General features: G+C 37.2%; 1 protein-coding gene across 3 annotated transcripts in view; it reads left to right on the top strand.

The window, feature by feature from the left end:
- Positions 1-20,043, top strand: part of HYDIN (HYDIN axonemal central pair apparatus protein) — a 442,024-nt gene that overhangs the window by 39,601 nt on the left and 382,380 nt on the right. For 2 of the 3 annotated variants that reach the window (XM_030829576.1, XM_030829580.1), the window contains exons 2-3: positions 17,048-17,201; positions 18,973-19,098. In XM_030829576.1, the coding sequence (XP_030685436.1) occupies positions 17,070-17,201; positions 18,973-19,098 (258 nt within the window). In that variant the 5' untranslated portion in view covers positions 17,048-17,069. Of the gene's footprint in view, positions 1-17,047; positions 17,202-18,972; positions 19,099-20,043 lie in introns of those variants that run through there. The other variant, XM_030829570.1, reaches the window with a different exon arrangement.

The raw sequence follows: 20,043 nt of genomic DNA, 5'->3' as shown, positions 1-20,043 counted from the left end.
ACTCTGTCTCAAACAAACAAACAAACAAAAAAAGAAAAGAGAATCAAATCAAGGAAAGTGATTTCTACAAAAAGTGAGGTTAGTGGTTACCTTTAGTGGGGAGAGAGGGTCTACGGGTGACAGGGGCCTTCTGGGGTGTTGGCAGTGCTCTGTTTCTTAACCTCGGTGATTATTATACAGGTGTTCACTTTGTAATAATTCTTTATGTGAGGTACTTTTCTATATGCACATTATATTTCATAATAATATCTTTTAAAAGGTGATATCACTTTATCTCTTAATCTACCTCATTGAAACTGAAATTAAAATTTATCACCTGCTCAATCAAACTGTAACAATGTTTTTCACTTAGAGATGTGAACCAAGCTTGAATATGGGCAGATATGCAGAGTCAAGGTCAAAATTCCGTTGGATTTCTAGGTGCTTATTACCATATGCTAGTAACCGTATCACTAAGTTTCATCTTTATTCCTCAAAAACAATATGTTTTTATTTAGAGTTAATTAACATAGTTCTTTGCATATAGTAGATACTGTACTATTTTAAGTCAGGGTTTTCTAGGGAAACAGAACAAATAGCATATCCATATCTGTATTTATATCTATATCTGGGAAGACATTTACGATTTATGGGATTATGGAGGCTGAGAAGTCCCACAATATGTTTTTGGAAAGGGGTCCCAATCCAGACCCCAAGAGAGGGTTCTTGGATTTCACACAAGAAAGAATTCAGGTCAAGTCCATAGAATAAAGTGAAAGCAAGCTTATTAGGAAAGTAAAGGGATAAAGAATGGCTACCCCATAGGCAGAGCACCCCCGAGGGCTGCTGGTTACCCATTTTTATGGTTATTTATTGATTATATGCTAAACAAGGGGTGGATTATTCATGCCTCCCCTTTTTAGACCATATAGGTAACTTCCTGACATTGACATGGCATTTGTAAACTTTCATGGCACTGGTGGGGAGTGTAGCAGTGAGGACGGCCAGAGGTCACTCTCATCACCATCTTGGTTTTGGTGGGTTTTAGCGGGCTTTATTTACTGCAGCCTGTTTTAGCTTTATTTACTGCAGCCTGTTTTATCAGCAAGGTCTTTGTGACCTGTATCTTGTGCTGACCTTCTATCTCATCCTGTGACGTAGAATGCCTAACTGGCTGGGAATGAAGCCTAGTAGGTCTCAGCCTCATTTTACCTAGCCCCTATTCAACATGGAGTTACCCTGGTTCAAACTCCTCTAACAAATATACCATCTGCAAGCTGAAGATCCAGGAAAGCTGATGGTGTGGTTTGAAGGCCTGAGAGCTGGAGAGCCAATGGTGTAGCTTCCAGTTTGCATCTGAAGGCCTGAGAACCGTGAGCGCTGAGGGCAAGAGATTGATATCTCAGCTCAAGCAGTCAGGCAGGGAGGGTAAATCCTCCCTTCCTCCAACTTTTTGTTCTGTTGAGGCACTCAGTTAATTGGATGCTGCTCACTCATATTGGGAATGGTGGTAATAGACTTTACACAGCCCATTGATTCAAATGCTAATCTCTTCCAGAAACATCTAGATAGACATGCCCAGAAATAATGTTTAGCTGGATATCTGGGCATCTCATGACCCAGTCAAATTGACACATAAAATTGCCTATCACATCTACTACTTATTAAATTGAAAAATAAGATAATTGAATTTCCTTGTGACAAAAGTAGTCTGTTTTGAAACTATAATACTTGTAGATTCTTGGTATGAGTCATGAAAATGACGTAAATTGGGGTTCACAAATAATAAGCACTTTTTGCAACCATATCTTTCTCTGTTTCTGGTTTTTCCTTCTTCCTACATGGTCCTTAGTTGGCTATTTGATTTTTTTCTTTGCCTGTGTCTGACCTAGAAACTTCTATAGTTTGAACAAGTTTCCAGTACCTGATGCTTTTCTATGGAGAAGCAGTTCATTTTGTAATTTGAGGCTTTGGAAAAACTCCTTTTCATTATACATCTGCATTTTCCTTTTCTTTAACATAGGTCAAATAAGTGAATTCTTAATGGAATCTGTCTTTCTTTTATCTACCTAAGATATAAGAAGGCACATATCCTGCAGAGACAGATTGTTTTCAAGAAGCTTTTCAAGGGGAAGAGAGCAGAGGCCAATGTGAAACCTGTAAAACCTGAAATAATCCAATTTTAAAAAGATCAAATAAATAGAAAACCATAACACATAACAGCTTTAGAGACAGTAGAAAGCTAGAAGATGAAGCAGGATTAAAAAGTGAAAATTAATCCTTATATACTCAGTGAATGCCTAGAAAACCCCCCACTGACAACCAAAGTCATATGGTATTTGAGTATTTTCCTTATTTTTAATTTGATATTTTCTTGTGAAAATAGTATTTGGGGGTAAAAATAATATTTATCAACATTCCAGAGTATAGTAGCCCTTGCCCTCACTGTAGCAGAAGCAGAAGTTGAAGACATGTGAACAGTTTTATGCATTCACATTTACTTCCAGAAAGCAAAGTTAATTGCATAGAATTCCTTTTGCTTTAGTTTTTTTCTTTTCTTTTTTTTTTTTAAACCAAACTTTCTGCTAATAATAACACCAGTAACAATTACATGCCAGGCACTGTGCAAAGTGAAGTACTTTACAAACATTATCTCATTTAATCTTCCTAATAAATGCATGAGATGGATGTGATAGATGGATTCCAAGATGGCTCCAAGTTATTATCACTTTCTGGTATTTACATTCTTGTAAATGTGTGGCCTATCTCACATTGAATAGGGCTGATCTGTGTGACTATAATAGATGTTGTGCAAATGACAGTGTGTGACTTCTGGGTCAAAAAGAACACTGTAGCTTCTCCTATGGTTTCTTGGCTTGCTTACCCTGGAGGTAGCCAGTCATCATGTTTTGAGGACATTCAAGCAGCCATGTTAAGGGACTTGTGAGAGGAGGAACTGAGTCCTCCCACCAACAGTCAGAACCAATTTGCTGATCATGAGCCATCTTGGAAGTGGATTCTCCAACCTTAGTCAACCCTTCAGATGACTGTAGACCTGGCTGTATCTTTGACTACAATCTCATGAGAGACTCCAAGCCAGAATCACGTAGCCCAAACTTCTTTTGAATTCTTGAATCATGGAAACTGTGATAAATAAGTAGTGTTTATTATTGTTGTTTTTAACCATTAAGTTTTGGGGCATCTATTGTTAGATGGCAATAGGTAATTGTTAGAGTAGGCTCACTCTTTTTATTGTTATCTCCATCATTTAGGTGAGGAAACTGAGGCTAAAAAAGATTTAAACCTAGGTCTGATGACCCCAACCCTTTGGTCTTAATGGAAATAAGATAGTTTCTCAGAGTTTTGGTTTATTACTGCTAACAGCTCTTTCTGAGAGGAAAACAAAAATTATTTTATTTTATTTTTGAGACAGAGTCTCACTCTGTTGCTGGGCTGGAGTGCAGTGGTGCGATCTTGGCTCACTGCAACCTCCGCCTCCCTGGTTCAAGCGATTCTCCTGCTTCAGCCCCCTGAGTAGCTGGGATTACAGGCATGTGCCACCACGCCCAGCTAATTTTTGTATTTTTAGTAGAGATGGAGTTTAACCATGTTTGCCACAATGGTCTTGATCTCCTGACCTCATGATCCACCCGCCTTGGCCTCCCAAAGTGCTGGGATTACAGGCGCGAGCCACTGCACCCGGCCCAAAAATTATTTTTTTAAAACTGGGGGAAAACATTTTTATCAAGCAATGTTTATATTTATTTAAGTTTGTTAAAGGATCTGGGCTACTGTAATGCATGTGTAAATAGAAAAGGCAGTGTTTGACATTAAAGTTCTTTGAGATTTGTTTACATTTTACATGTTGTGTACTGGGTAGAAAGGATTTTAACTTGTTCAAAGATTTAACTGGGAGCAAAAAAATTTTTGCTGGCTTTTCCGCAAAGAAGAGAGGGGCTTGGGAATAAAAGATGGCAGAAAAAAAGTATAGGAAATGAGTTTTTTGAGACATTTAGGATAAAGAAAAAGCAAAGAGAGATGATAGAGATGGGGGTGAGGGTATGATTATGGTGATCATGATAGTTATTAATGTGACATGTACATGTCCCTGCAGCATCTGGAGGCATTCACTAATTTAATAATACATATTATGAAATTCTGCTTTACAAGGCTGCAGTCTACTCTAAATTCAAACTCTTTTAGAATCAGCTCCTTATGAGTTCCTAGAGGTGAACAGAACTCAATTCCCTACAGAAAAGGAATTTTGTGCTTAAGGATGTCTCCTCTAAAACGTTTCTTTTTTTTTTCTGTTTTTTAGAATTCAGTGGTGCAAATCTGTAAAGACAGAGCTTTAATAGCAAACCCTATTCTGTCTGGTTCTTCTTCCTAAGAGTTAGCTGAGAATATATTTTTCTAACTTTTTAATATTCTCTGAAAGAAGACATTACATCATAGATACTGAACTCTTACTTAACCTGGACTCTGTTAAGTAGAAACACTGGAAGGAGCCAAAGGCTGACATTTTAAATTGAAAAAAAAAAACAAACCAAATGAGTGAAATAGTTCCTCTGAGAAATGTTTTGGCCTAGTGAAAGTTCTCTTTTAATAAATGCAATTTAATATTCATTCAACAATTATTTACTGAGCTCCTTGTATGTGCCAATTACACGTGATCCCTATAGGCAAGAAGCTTACATTCTGGATTTAGAAACATGCTTGTAAGCAAATAATTACAATGCAATGTATTTGATGCATTTAATTAGAGGGGCATATGCAAAGGACAGAGTTATGGCACTCCTCGAGTGCACTAGAGAAAGCCTTCCTTCTGCAGATTCTTGAGATGGGTTTTGTAGGATGAACAGAAGTTTGCTAGGCAGATGGGGATCAGGATGTGAGGAAAGGATGAGCCTGTTAGAGGTATGAAATAGGCTGGCATATTTGGGGATTTGGGAAAAGTCATTATGATGGATGGATTAATTAATTAATTAACCATATTTATTAGATTAGTATATGTATGAGGCCCTGTACAGGGTGCTGGGAATACAGTGATGAAAAAGACAAAATTCCTGTCCTCAAAAAACTTAAGAGTCCAGTGAGGGAAAGAGATGGATCAATAACCATGATAGGAGTGAGCACGAGGACCTGTGAGATCATAAGGAAGGGGCAGCCTTGGGAGTCATTCACGGCTTTCTGAAAGAGGTGACAGCTGAATCTGGAAAGACAAATGGGAATTAGTTGCCATGGGGTGGGAGCGCAAGAAAGGCATTCCTGGTGTTACATGTGAGTCTGTGGTGTGTTAGCACAGGACACATTCTGAACTGCTGGTTAAGCATCAAGTGCAAGACGGGCAAATTCCGGGGATGAACAGCATGCTAAGGAGTGTGGAGAGTGTTCTGGACTAAATGATTTTAGGCAGAGAAATGGCATGACCAAATTTTCCCTTTGGAAAGGTCACTGTGGCTGCAGCGTGGAGAATGGCTGGGGCATGGGAAGGGCATAATTCTGGAGTTGGGTAGGTCAGTTAAGTTGTTGCAGTTGTCCAGGCAAGATGTGATAGTGACATTAACAAAGGCGGGGCAGCAGGGATGGAAAGGAGTGGTGAATTTGTGAGATACTAAGGAGGTAGAGTCACAAGCAAGGTGAGGGCAGAATCATGTCATGATCAAAAGCGTGGACTCTGGGACCACAATGACTGGTTCTATTCCGGGCTCTACACTTTGCTACTCTGTGAACTGGGGCAGGTTACTTACCTCCTCTATGCCTCAGTTTCCTTATCTGTGATATGGGAAGGGTAATAATACCTTCATCTAGGGTTGCTGTGGGGATTAAAGTAACTAAAACATATAATGCTTGGAACATTATCAGGCACATAGTAAGTAGTCCACAAATATATATTATATGGTTAATTTGAGGAAAGAGAAGTCATAGGTGATGCCTACACTTGGGATATGGGCAATTGTGTGAATGATAATTCATTCACGGCAGAATATAGGAGAAAGCAGAGCTGAGGGAACATGCTGAGCTTGAGGTGCCTGTGGACACCCTAAGTGGAAGCATCTTGTAGGCAGCTGGGTTGGTGGAGCTGGAACTCAGAAGAGATCTGAGTGGGATAAACCCTCTAGAATGGCAGGAAGAGAAATAGCTGCCGGGAAGAGAGCTAATACAGGAAACAGATGAGGTGGTCTAAGGGGCCCAGCAGAGGCTGCAGACACTGAATTTGCAAGGTTGTGAGTCTAGGCTGCTGTGTGGTTTTCTCTGGCAGTCCTAACAGCCTGGGTGTAGCAGAGAACTGGAACAGCTGGATTGACCAGTGTTAGGATTTTGCTGGTTATGACAGCAAGACTTGGAATCAGGACATTGACAGTATTGCTTAGACATGGTGACAAAACTGACTATGAGATCTAGGCTGAAGAGGGAAGAGAGTAGACATGAGATGGTCGAGCAAGCCAAAGAGGGGCCAGGAGATGAAAGGGCATGAGGAGGCAGAAGCCAGGTATAGTGGAAGAGAGAGAGAGAGAGCTGGCAAGTGGCAGCTCAGGATCACATATATAGAGAGGGGTGCCCTCTCCACCTCTCATCACAGTGTTTATTATTTTTAAATTTAAAAAGTAGCACATGTTTTCTGTAAAAATTTCAAACAGTTTAGAAAAATCAAATCCATGTAGGAAGTAAAAGTCCCTTGTGATTCTTATAGTTTGTTATAACTGTATTACTTTAAATGCATTTTTAATAGTTTGGGATATGTTCGTCAGTGTTTTTCTATGCATTAGTTCTTAGTATTGTTTCAGAAATGGAATCATATCATATATACTGTTCTGAAACTTGCTTTTCTTCTCCTGATATGTCTTGTATGCAATAATTTCTTGTTACCTGTAAATCTTTGAGAGTGGGCTATTGGAACTAAAGATTATATTTAGGTAGAGAGCAGCATCTGGCAATGATGAGGTCTAGAGGGTATCTATGGGAATGCATATTGAAGTGTAATGGAGGTGAAAGTGTCTTGATTGGGTTTTTAACTACATAGTTGCTGCAGTCATCCGGGACCGCAGCAGGAGTTGAGAGGCAAAGAGCAGTGTGATGTGATCCAGCTGGCAGAATCATCAATGAGTGAGTGTAAAGGTGTGAGTAGATGGAAGAGGTGAAGGCAGGGAAGCAGGTGTAAAGCTGAATGGCAGGAGCTGCCATCGAGCAGCATGGTTGAGCAGCGTGTCTCCTCCTGCCATGGAGACAGGAACCAGATAGGGAACGAACCTTCCGTGTCAGTTGAGAAGCATGGACTTTATCCTATAGGACGTGGGGCGCAGGGGGAGTAGAATAGGACATTTACATATTTTAAAGATTTTGGGGGGTAAGAATGTGAAGACTAGAGGTCTGCAGCCCAGTTGGGAGACTATTGTACTAGTCTTGGAAAAAATATGAGGGCTTGGGGCTGAGGATAAGAGAGATGTTCAAGAATCCAATTGGATAGCACCTCATGACTGATGGGGTGAGGGTGAGGGAGCAGAAGGGTTGAGGAAGATTCTCAGACTACTGGCTTGAGAGATGACAAATTGAGATTATGAGAAATAGAGGAAGAGGCAGAACAAGGAGCGTGTGTGTATATGCACAGGGGAAAAGGGGTGCAGAGGAATAAAGTGGCTATTTAATGAAAATATAGTTCTAGGAGTTTGTGAAATTAACTTTAAAAAATAAAAATGTATTCTAGATGGAAACCGAAGTTTTTGAGATATGTCTCACTGGTACAGTAAATGTCCTATGAAAAGTAGGTGCTCTGCCAACAGGGTGACTTAGAGTCAACAATAATAATTTAATTTTATATTTAAAAATAACAAAAAGTATAATTGGATTGTTTGTAACACAAAGGATAAATGCTTGAGGTGGTGGATACCCCATTTACCCTGACATGATTATTGCACATTGCATGCCTATATCAAAATATCTCAAGTACCCCATAAATATAGATACTTACTATGTACCCACAAAAATTAAAAATAAAAAATTTAAAAAGTAGGTACTTTGTTATCCAGACCTCTTTACTTAAAAAACTCTTTGGTTCATGGACACTTTTACTGTATCTTGACCTGAGCAAGGTCTTTAAAAGCAGGGTGTTAAACTGACCCATGGATTAATGCATGACTGAAGGCATTCCAGAGACATGAAGGCCTGTGACCCACTTGCATCGATTCAGTTCTTTGGTAGATATTGGAGCAGTGGACTAGGTGACTCATTTTCAAATAGTGTTTTACCCCTACTCCAGAATGTTGACTCTGTCTAGCCTACTGGTAGATTATGCATTAGATATTCACATGCATCCATTATAGACAAGTCACTACACATTACAGTCTCTACCTCAAGGAGCTTATAAAATGTCTATTAAGATTAGAATAACCACATATATAACTTCCAAGTAGAAGGTTTTAGGTGCTATAAAAGGGAGCAAAAAGTAAGCAACTAGAAGGTCAAAGAGGCTGAACAGTCGTTCTCAGCTGATAGAAATTGCTTTAATAAGGAAATTACATTTGAATCAGAGAGGGATCTGTGCAGATGTGGAAGGACATTGTAGTCAGAAGGAGCAAGCATGAGCACATTTTTAGGGAAAATACCTTAATCCTTGATACAGAGCTGCAAAAGCATGATCTAAGTACTACAGGCTGAAATTGCAACATATGGTTAGTGATCAGGTACAAAAGAAAGTGGCCAAATGCTTTAAAGTACTGAAGAAATGAGTTTTGATTTAAAAAAAAAAAGACCTTGGTCATCAGATTTTAACAAGATAACTGTATTTTGGTTTGATAAAAGGAGGACAGTCTGTTGAATTAGAATGGCCAGTTTAAATTTACAACAAAGCTTGTGAATACAACTTTTCATATTTGGAATAAGTTCTTGCCATGATATCCATGCATCAAAGGATATGCACAGTTTTTAAAAATTGCCAAAAGGAGATTACTGATTTACATTCTACCTATAGCATATGAGAGTGTCCACCTTAAACATCCTTGTCAACAAAGTTTTGCCAGTCTTTCTTTTGTCTTGAAAAATTAAAAATAATTGAAATAGTTATAGATACACAAAAAGTTGCAAGGAAGGTACAGAGAGGTCCCTCATACCCTTGACTTCCCATTTCCTCCAATGATTATGTTTTGTATAACTAGTACAGTACCAAAAGCAGAAAATTGTCATTGGTTCAATGTGTATGTGTATAGGTCTATGTCAATTTATCACAGGTGTAGATTTGTTTAGCCAACACCACTATCAAATACAGAAAATTTCTTTATCAGATTCAGTAATATCATAGAAATGAACTCATAGCTTATAGGGAGTGAAAAATTTCCTACTAGCTAATTTTCTCCTTTTTACCCCAACGCCGTAAGGCTTTACCTGTCATTTTATTTCTTCTTTATGTGTCTGTTCCATCACCATAAACATCTCCTTGGAGCTATCCCTTTATAATCACCCCCTCACCATCCCTAATCGCCAGCAACCACTAATTTGCTCTTCATCTCTATAATTGTGTGATTTTGAGAATGTTATATAAATGAAATCACAGTATGTGACCTTTTGAGATTGGCTTTTTCTCTTTTTTTGCTTGAGATGCATCCAAGTTGTTGTATCAATGTTTCATTTCTTTTTATTGTCAAGTAATATTCCATGATGTGGATGGACCACATTTTTGTCTCATCATTCACCTATTGAGGAACATTTTGGTTGTTTATAGTTGCTGGCTATTGCAGATAAAGCTGCTATGAATAATCATGTACAGGTTTTGGTGCAGACGTAAGTTTTCTCTGGGATAAATGCCCAGGAATGTGATAGCATGTGGTAAGTATATGCTTAGTTTTCTAAGAAACTGCTCAACCATTTTTCAGGGTGACTGTACCATGTTACATTCCCATCAGCAACAAGAGAAACAGTTTCTCTGCATCCTTGTTAACATTTGACAATGTCACTATTTTTTTATTTTAGCTCTTCTGATGCTGTGTTAGGTTGTTCTTCCATTGCTATAAAGAAATACCTGAGACTGGATAATTTATAAAGAAGAGACGTTTAATTGGCTCATAGTTCTGCAGGCTGTCCAGGAAGAATGGCAGCAGCATCTGCTCGGTTTTTGAGGGGGCCTCAAGGAAGCTTACAATCATGGCGGAAGGCGAAGGGAGAGCAGGTGTTTCACATGGTGGGAGCAATAGAGGGAGAGTGTTGGGGGAGATGCCACTCACTTAACCTCCAAGCCGTGAGGGATTTGCCCCCATGACCCAAACACCTCCCATCTGGCCCCACCTCTAACATTGGGGATTGTATTTCAACATGAGATTTTACAGGGACACATATTCAAACTATATCAGAGACATATATGTTATTAACTCATGGTATTAATTTGTGTTTACCTGATGGTTAGTGATGTTAAACTTCTTTTTATATGCTTTTGGTCATCTGTATATCCTCTTTAGTGAAATGTCTCTTCGTATCTTATTTCTAATTGGATTGTGTGTTAAGCAGAATAATGTCCCCCACCCCTGAACGTGTGCATGTCCTAATCCCCGGGAACCTGTGAATATGCTAATTACATGGAAAAGGAGAATTAAGGGATTTTTTTTCTTTGACTTTAGTTTTAAGAAATTTGACTATGATGTGTTTTGACATGGTTTTCTTTAGACTTATCCTGTTTAGGATTCATTTAGCTTTTTGACTCTGTCATTTTTTGCCAGACTTGGAACATTTTCAACCATTATTCGTTAAAATACTTCTTCAGCCTACCCCTCTTTCTCCTCTCCTTTTAGGACTTTGATGACATGCATGTTAGATCTTTTGTTATAGTCCCACAGGTTCTAAAATGTTTATTTGCTCTCTTTATAGTTTCTGTTGCTTTGTTGAAACTTTCTATTTCCTTGATGAGGCTTTCCATTTTATCATTTGCTTCAAGTATATTCATAATTATATGTTGCAGCATTTTTATAATGGCCTCTTTAAAATCCTAGTCAGAAATTCTAACATTTGTGTCATCTCAGTGTTGGCATCTGTTGATTGCCTTTTCTCATTAAAGTTGATATTTTCCTGGTTCCTGAAATGATGAGTGATTTTCTGTCAAAACCTGGGCACTTAGGATATTATGAGACTCTGGATCTTACCCGAATCATCTGTTGTAGTAGCCCTCCTCTGATACTGCTCCACCTAGGGGTCGGGGGTGGCACTGCCTCATTTCCTCCTGACTCTCCGCTAGGCCTCCTCTGACACCACTCTAGCATGACAAGGAAGGGTTGGCTTTGGGAGACCCTATTACCACTGAGTGAAGTAGACATCCAGCTTCCCCACATGGCTTCCACTGACATGAAAGTGTGTTTATGAGTTGTTTTCATTACTGCCTAACAGGGATGGAAATCTGTACTCCTCACTTGGCCTTCTCTGACACCATGTTGACAGAGGTGTTAAGGCACTTTGTTACAACCTGGTGAGGGTGAAAGTCTAGGTTCACCATTCTGTGTTTGTTGGTGGGGTTGCAGTTTTTCCTCTGGTAGGTGGCTACAGTAGAATAGTTTTGTCTAAAAGTTTTGTCTTGCTGGGCGATTCTTTTTCTCTTCTTCTTCTCTTTTTTTTTTTTTTCTAGAGAGAGCACGATTTTTTGGGAACTTATTTTTGTCATGTTTGTTGGCCTTTCCAAACTATTGGCTTGTCCAATACAAAGTCTGGGGTAAATTAGGCAAAATAAAACTGAGGGAACTCATCAGTCTGTTATTCCTTGGATCTGAGGTCCCTAGCTAGTCTGCATTCTTTTCAGAACTTTTTAGTCTTCTTTTGTTTACTATATGTATAAAATGCCTATAATTTTTAGCTATTTTTAATGGAAGGAATAAGTAAAAATATGTCTGCTCTATTTTATCAGTAGTGGAAGTCCTTTGCCAGTTTTAAAAATGGGTCTAGTATATTAATATTTTTCACTGTGAAAATTTTAAAACATGCAAAAATTAGAGATAATAGTAAAATCCGGCTTCAACAATTCCCAACATTCCTCTGGTCTTATTTAATCTGTCCTATACATGCATACAAACACGCACTTTTTAAAATTGTTATCACAGATATTTAATGAGTAAAAGATATAAATGATCTAAATGTTGAATATTAGGAAAACGTCATTGATTATAGTTGACTGATATGATAAAATATTATGTAGGTGTTAAAATTGATGTTTTCATGTAGTTTTTTTTTCTTTTTCTTTTTCTTTTTTGAGACGGAGTCTTGCTCTGTCGCCCAAGCTGGAGTGCAGTGGCACGATCTCGGCTCCCTGCAAGCTCCACCTCCTGGGTTCACACCATTCTCCTGCCTCAGCCTCCTGAGTAGCTGGGACTACAGGTCCCCGCCATCGCGCCTGGCTAATTTTTTTGTATTTTTAGTAGAGACGGGGTTTCACTATGTTAGTCAGGATGGTCTCGATCTGATCTCCTGACCTCGTGATCCGCCTGCCTTGGCCTCCCAAAGTGCTGGGATTACAGGCGTGAGCCACCGCGCCCAGCCTTTTTTTTTATTTTTCTATTTTTTTTTAAGTTCTGGGGTACATGTCCAGGATACGCAGGTTTGTTACCTAGGTAAACGCAAACACACACATTTTGTCCTGTAGTATTTTAAAGTATATCTCAGATAAGATTTATTTTTACCTGTAAATAATTCATTAAATATCAGATAATAACTTTTACAAAAAATGAGACCCATAATACTATTATCCTTCTCAACAAAACAATTATTTTTAAAACTATTTTATGTTTATTGACATACTTGGCAAATAATAACAACAACAACAATAGCAACACTAATTTTTTGGATTGGGTATAGTTTGATAGGAGTATTAGTTAATGAATTAAAAATAAAAATGTTTAATCTGATGAACAGTAATTATTTTATATCATCCATTATTCAGTTTTTAAAATCATAATCCAAACAAGGTCTACTCTTGTATTTGGTTGGTGTAAGACTCTTTTAATTCATAACTTCTCTCTCTCCTTCCCTTCTTTTCTCCTTCTCACCCTTCTCTCCTTCTCCTCTCTCTTTCATGCTATGTTTATTGTGAATAAACTGAGTCATTTTCCTATAACATTTTTCACATCCTGGATTTAGATTAATTGTGTTCTTACAGAACATACATGTTCCTCCTTTCCCTCTATCTCCTGCAATTGGGCTGGTAGGTCAGAGACTTAGATTTAGGTTTAGATTTGTGTCAATAGTACTACATAAGTGGTGCTGTGTACTGTGTCACATCAGGAGGCACATAATGCCTGTGTTTTACTCTTTTAGTGTTAAGATTAATTTAGAGGACTCAGGTGTTGATTGAGCCATTCTCAGGTTCTTCAGCAACATCTTACGTAATTATTTTAGCACTGATGATCCTTCATTGCATTAGGGGCTGCAAAATGGTGATTATTTTTCTGTCATTTTTCTGCGTTTATTAGTTGGAATTCTTTTATAAAGAGTAATTTTCTTTCATCAACTATTTGGTTAACCTGCAATGCAATTTATACAAAAATAGTGCAGAATAAATGGTTCTTTCCTTTTATTATTTCCAAAATAATTAGTTTTGTGCTTTAGCAACTTCCAAAGGTGACCAATTATTTTTTTAAAGTCTCATTTAAATTTAGATTTAAAAAAACGAATCCATTGCCTGCTTTTTTTTTTTTTTTATGCTCAAATTGTCTCATCATTGGTTAATGGGAATGCTTTCAAGCTGCTCTGGATCCCTGACAACCCTGGTAGCTCTTGATAACATTCTTGTTTTATGGTATGAGACAATGTGCCAAGTCCACTGTATACATTTTGTACCCTTATCCTCAAATTACCCATTTCTCCAAGGAGTTGTGATTCCTTTTAGTGGTAAATGGTGTTTGGATACCACAATCCAGGTCTCTGCGCTGTCATTGCCACTGGACTTTCGTTGCTTATGGGCTTTTTCGGTGGGCAGGTTATTTAAAAAGAGATAATCATCACAAGCTTGTATTTATTTTCAATTTAAATGTTAAGATTATAGGGTTTCTTAATATAAAAACTTTTCTTGGTTTATACTTCTAAAGATACTGAAATGCTTGGTTCCTAACTATATTGATGTAGCTACTTATTTGTTTTAAAAATATTATTACTAATATCATGACCAACAGCACGATTACTGGATAAATGATAAGATTTGTCTGCTCTTCTCTGTGTTTTGACAGCATATCTCATTGAGAATACAGTCAAAATATTGTTTTTTTTTTTTTTTTTGAGGCAGAGTCTTGCTGTGTTGCCCAGGCTAGAGTGCAGTGGCACGATCACGGCTCACTGCAGCCTCCACTCCTCAGGTTCAAGTGATTCTTCTGCCTCAGCCTCCTGAGTATGTGGGACTACAGGCGCATGCCACTATGCCCAGATAATTTTTTGTATTTTTGGTAGAGACGGTTTCACCATGTTAGCCAGGATGGTCCCGATCTCCTGACTGCATGATCCGCCTGCCTCGGCCTCCCAAAGTGCTGAGATTATGAGTGTGAGCCACTGTGTCCGGCCAAAAATATTGTGTTTTAAGGTTGGTTGGAATAGTTTTCTCTCCGTGGTTATGACACCAGCTGGATATACAACAAGGTTCTTTCGTTTCAGTTTCTTTTTTATTTTTAAGAATTGATTTTCCCATTTCTTTTTTCATTTTTGATGTGTAAAACACTTACATGGTTCGAAATCAACACTGTATAGTGAGGTACATTCAGGCAAATCTCTCTTTCATTCCTATCTCCTCTACCCTGTTCCTTTATTCCTTCTGTAGGTAACCACTTTTATTGGTTTATGTATCGTTTCGTATTTTAGCTAGTGTATCATTTGGATAGATTCCTAGAGTAGGGATTGCTGAGTCAGATGTACGTGCATGTGTAACTTTGCTAGATATTTTATAACACCATATTTTTAGCTCTTTGTAACTGTAATCATATAATCAAAAAGGATAATGTAGTTTCTTCCTTTCATGGATTTTTACTTTATGTTGTCCTTTAATAGAAGACTTTAAAATTTCCAGGAGAATGGGCCTTCCTGTTTCTTTGTTTTGTTTTTAAGTTTCTAGTTTTGTTGTATTATGATCAGACTGTTGTTTCTAATATTTCTAGATTATAGAACCACTGGTATTTTCTTTGGTATTATACTTTTAATATATAACCAAATTTTTGTCACCATTCTATTTGCTATTGGGGAGGCATATTTTCTATTATTAGGATGTAGTGTTTGATACATATTCCTAAACCTATTTAATGTGTTATGTCATTCATATCTTTTATGGTCTTACTTATTTTTTTGTCCACCTAACAGGTCTTACTAAGAGTAGTTTATTAAAATCTCCTGTTATTTGTGTATTTGTTTTTCCTTGCATCTCCCATAATTTCTGCTTTATATGGATGGTTTTTGTGCTATTTTGGTGCATAGATAATAATAACTGTTGCATCACCATTTTGAATTATGGTGTTTCGCACTCTAAAATATTCTTCTTTGTGTTGTTAATGATATTTTAAAAATCTATCTTAAAATCAAGACCACAATCTTTGCTTTTTTATTGCTTCTGTTGTTGTCACTACCCAGCTGTGACAGAATGGGCTCCCCAACCAAAATTTGGTTTGGATGTCAAGATTGGTGATGCCACTCATGCACCTAGAAGATATGAAAAGGTTATGGTTCACATAATGAGGCTTTCTGTGAGAGCAGGGCAGGCTCCCAAACAGGTTCAAAAGTAGCTTGAATCCAGTCGTGCCAGCTGCTTGGGAGGCCTAGGTTGGAGGATTGCTTGAGCCTAGGTGTTCAAGACCAGCCTGGTCAACACAGCAAAAACCTAGGGCGGGGGGAAAAAAGATAGAAATCCTCTTCTTGGGAAGAAGTATTTTAAAAAAATAAATAACTTGAGAATAGGGAAAAGATAATGGTTTGGCTTTCATTGTGGTTAAGGGTGGGGCTATAATAATAGTTCTTATGCAGTCTGGGCCTTGTATTGTTTGAACTTTCCACTGGTACCAAAGGAGGGAACACCTGAGCTTTCTTATCAGCTTGTCCAAAGGTAGGGCGATATTAGTTTCATTCCATTACTTTATTCTCTTCTTAATGAGCTGCAATTATAGCATGATGGATCTTCCTTGACTGTCTTCTGTTTCATTGATTGCCATCTTAGAGGCTTTCTGCCATAATGACCTGTTTTTCCTTTCTTAAAATTTCATATTCATTTCCTTGGGTGTTTTACTGCTTTATTTCAGTGTGCCTTATTATATTTTCCTTCAAATCTACTTTCCTTAATATAGCTCTTCCTCCTATGTCTTGGTCTGGTACTTCCTTACTGTCTTGTGAGGTTTTTTTTTTTTTAATGGTTTTAGCGTTTTTAATTTGGTATTTTATCAAGAATTTTTAGTTAGTTCTCTTTTTTAGCACAATGATTGGATAACCTAGCCTGCTATTAATAAAAATAGAAATCCCTACCTAGTCATAGATGGTTTTCTGAACTTGCAAGTGTTCTGCCAGAAGTCTGAGCAAGAATATGCAAAAGGGAGATGCCATATTTCTTTGATTCAGAGATATTGGGTGGCTATTCACTGGCTTATTTATGACTATAAGCTTTAAAACTTTTCCCAGAAATTTCCTTTCCCTGTCTTATCTCATGCTATTTTGAATCTCTGTCCAGCTGTGAAGGCCTGTAAACTTGTGTTTATTCTGTTTGAAGGGTTGATTCTCATAAGAGAGAGCTTTCAAATATGTAGGTAAATTATCAAACTATTTAGTGTGTTTATTGGGCAGTGTTTGTTTTTCTCATTGGGAAGATAAAAGGGGCAAAATGTAGAAGTAACCTGTATTTCCATGTCTTCCTGAGCTTAGTCTAGAATCCCTTATTTTGTCTGAAATGGATTCTAGATCTTGGGAGAAGGATAAATCTAGTCACATGGAATAGAATCCTTTGTTAAGATATTTGTTCCAAGGTTTGGATTTTGGAAGATCAGTATTTTCTTAACCTTCCTGTATTTGAAAAAGCTTAAAAAAAAATTGTGACCTGTGTTCAGGAATTAACTGTATTTGTTCTAAGACTTTTTTTTTTCACTCTTAGGTGAGAAAAAAAATTACTAAAAATGACAAGTAGACTTGAGGAGTCCATGGGGGCTGTTCAGATGGGATTGGTCAATATGTTTAAAGGATTTCAAAGCAAGGTTTTGCCACCCCTGAGTCCAAAGGTGGTTACAGAAGAAGAAGTAAACCGAATGGTAATGTATCAGGAAATTAATATATAAAATACTTAATGTAATCTCCTTAGGAGAATGACAATTGCTACTTGGCATTCTCAGAATGCCAAACAGAATTACTGACTGATTAATATCAATTTAGTTATAATGGTAACTTTCTGCAGTGTAGGTACCTTTTAAAGCCTGAGAAGTTTTGAAATTGCATACATACGTCAAAGTAGAGGCTTGATTTGCTTAAACTAATCAGTTGAAGTGAGACTTGACAAATGAACTATTAAGATTTTCTAAATATTAGGTGGCACCATGACAAACTGTCATTTGTTTAGTTCAAAAACAGTCAAATATCAGAATTTCGTAGGATTCAACCTAATTATTTACTACCTACTGATTGGCAAGAGTAATTTTTGTCTGTATATTTATAGAACACAGAGCATTAAAATAATGACTAAGTGGTATTTAAGAAAAATACGTATTTTTCCTGTTCTTTAAAATAAAACATATTTATAGCTTTAATTATTTATGATGATTGGTGATAATTTATGAACCACATGGTATAGAAAATATCAGCAAAAATGTATAGAGCCAGGTATAGTGTTCACTACATTTTAAAAACTAATCTTCAGTTGCATTCCAATTAGAGAAATAAAATCAATCATTATTCTCTTTTGTGATAGTTGTTGGTACATATTTAAAGAAACTCCTGGCATTTTGCTTTTAAGACCTAATTATTTTAATTTAAATCACAATATAGCTGACACCTCTTAACATTTTGTTATCCTTATCTGGGTTCCAATCAAAAAGATCTTAACCAAGTTGAAAGCTGTATTAGAAATATACCTTCATTTAAATGGATTCAATCACAGAAATAAAATTTGTAGAAAAACAAGCATTCTTAAAGTACATTGTGTTTAACCCAAGGCAACATAAATCAGCTAAGTTATATACCGTCAAATGTTTTTTAAAAATCTTGGCATATACTTAAGCATTATGTAGCTACCAATGATCATAATCTCTCTGCACATATAGTAGGAAAATTCTAGAACCACAATAACTATCATTGGTTCTGGGTAACTAATCCCTTGTTGGGTTAGTTTTATTTAAATGCTAGGTTACTTTTTTTTCTCATAACATTGGAAAGGGTAAAAGCATTTTGTGTTCTTACTGGGGTGTGTGAATGTGACTGGCTGTGGGATCTGCTGATTAGCTCAGAGCTCTTTCAAGGCGAGGTCTAAATGCACCGTTGTGATGTCTCTAAGGTTCAAACTCATTCCTAAGTGATGTAGTCACACTTCCTAGATCTTTGCAATTTTATAAGATTTCTCTCTAACATCATATCATAGTTAAACACCCAAAAGCTTTGTTTGCGTATTGTAATGTTAGTTGAGAAATAGAGGTGTTTCAAACTCCTGGCTTTTGAAGCCCTTGAGTGACTTTACAAACTGAGAGTTTTATGCACAGATGCCTCTTCTGAGCATAAATGTTAAGCTCTCTGGACATGTTCTTGTGCAATTTCTTGACTTTTTTCTCTCAGGTTCTTTTGTGTGATTCCTTCAAAATCATAAGGAAACAGCAACCACATGTCATTTTCAATTACCATGCAAAGACCTCAAAAGTGCATGGGTACTTCTCTTATATAATTTACTTATTTTAAATATTTTATAAGGGAACTTAGTGGCATTCCAGAATTATCCTGAAAGCTGCAAACACAAATTATTCATTACTGGTACTTATGAAAACACTTTTTCAGTACAACCACTTATGAATCTTTGGTTCTTATTGTTTTACATTCTAGCTTACACCCTCAGAGTTCCTGAAGGAAATGTCCCTGACCACCGAGCAGAGACTGGCAAAAACACGTTTGATGTGCCGACCACAGATCATCGAACTCTTAGATATGGGGGAAACAACACATCAGAAGGTAGCTGCTCTCTGTCGTACTTGCATATAAAGTGGGCCCTGGCACAACACGAAAATTCCAGAACAATAACTAAGTAAAATTTGTTTCTTGGCTACCTAATCCTTTATTGGGTTTGTTTTCAATCCTCCTTTTCTGCCTCTGAGTATCTTCATATCTGCGATTTGGTATGGTGAAGACTGCAAGTGCAAACCTCTTTTAAAATAACTTTTGACTAGTTATACTTCTTTCTTAGCTACTTCTGAATACTATTTGACACTATAGTTTACACAGGTTAGGAGTAATTCTAAGAATTATATTAGTCAAGCCCAATTAAGTTATTGTCTTAGTGTAACAAGTAATCTCTCCTTATCTGAGCTGCCCACTAGAAAAGAAGGAGTTGGAATTGTTAATTAAAGTAGGCATTAGTTGTCTATTCTGGCTCATTTCCAATAACAGACATATCCTTTTAGTCTCTAAAGAATAGTGATTTTATCATGTTTCTGTATTCGAATGTAAACCATACATTCCAGGCTTTCGGAGCATATGATTATAAAAGGTTTGGTTTCCTATTTTTAATTAATTTCTTAAATTATATCCTTTACTTTTAATGCACAAATTATGGTATGAACCTCCAATAGTTGGGCTGCTGGGGAGATTAACCTCTTCTCAAAGAGTTCCCCAGAATTTTCCTTTGAAAATTCCTTAGAGTTTTTCAATGTTATGTTCCTCATGAAGAATGAGTCTTTGAGGCTTGTCTGCTCTTACTGCTACACCATTACTTCCTTTGTCTAGGATATGCATAAGCTTCACTGTTCTCAGCATTGCTGGCTTTTTATTGTTTTGTCTGTTCCCCACAACCACCCTCCAAATTTGAGCGGAGGGAACATGGTCTTTTCCAAGACATTTCTTCTAATTAAGGGTCATTTCCTCTTTTCTGAAAGCATAACACGTATCAGGCTATGGGGA

Source organism: Nomascus leucogenys, chromosome 2, assembly GCF_006542625.1.
Source record: "Nomascus leucogenys isolate Asia chromosome 2, Asia_NLE_v1, whole genome shotgun sequence".
In the NCBI taxonomy this organism is placed as follows: domain Eukaryota; kingdom Metazoa; phylum Chordata; class Mammalia; order Primates; family Hylobatidae; genus Nomascus; species Nomascus leucogenys.
Note: the sequence above shows the minus strand (reverse complement) of the source record. Positions and strands in the feature narration are given on the sequence as shown.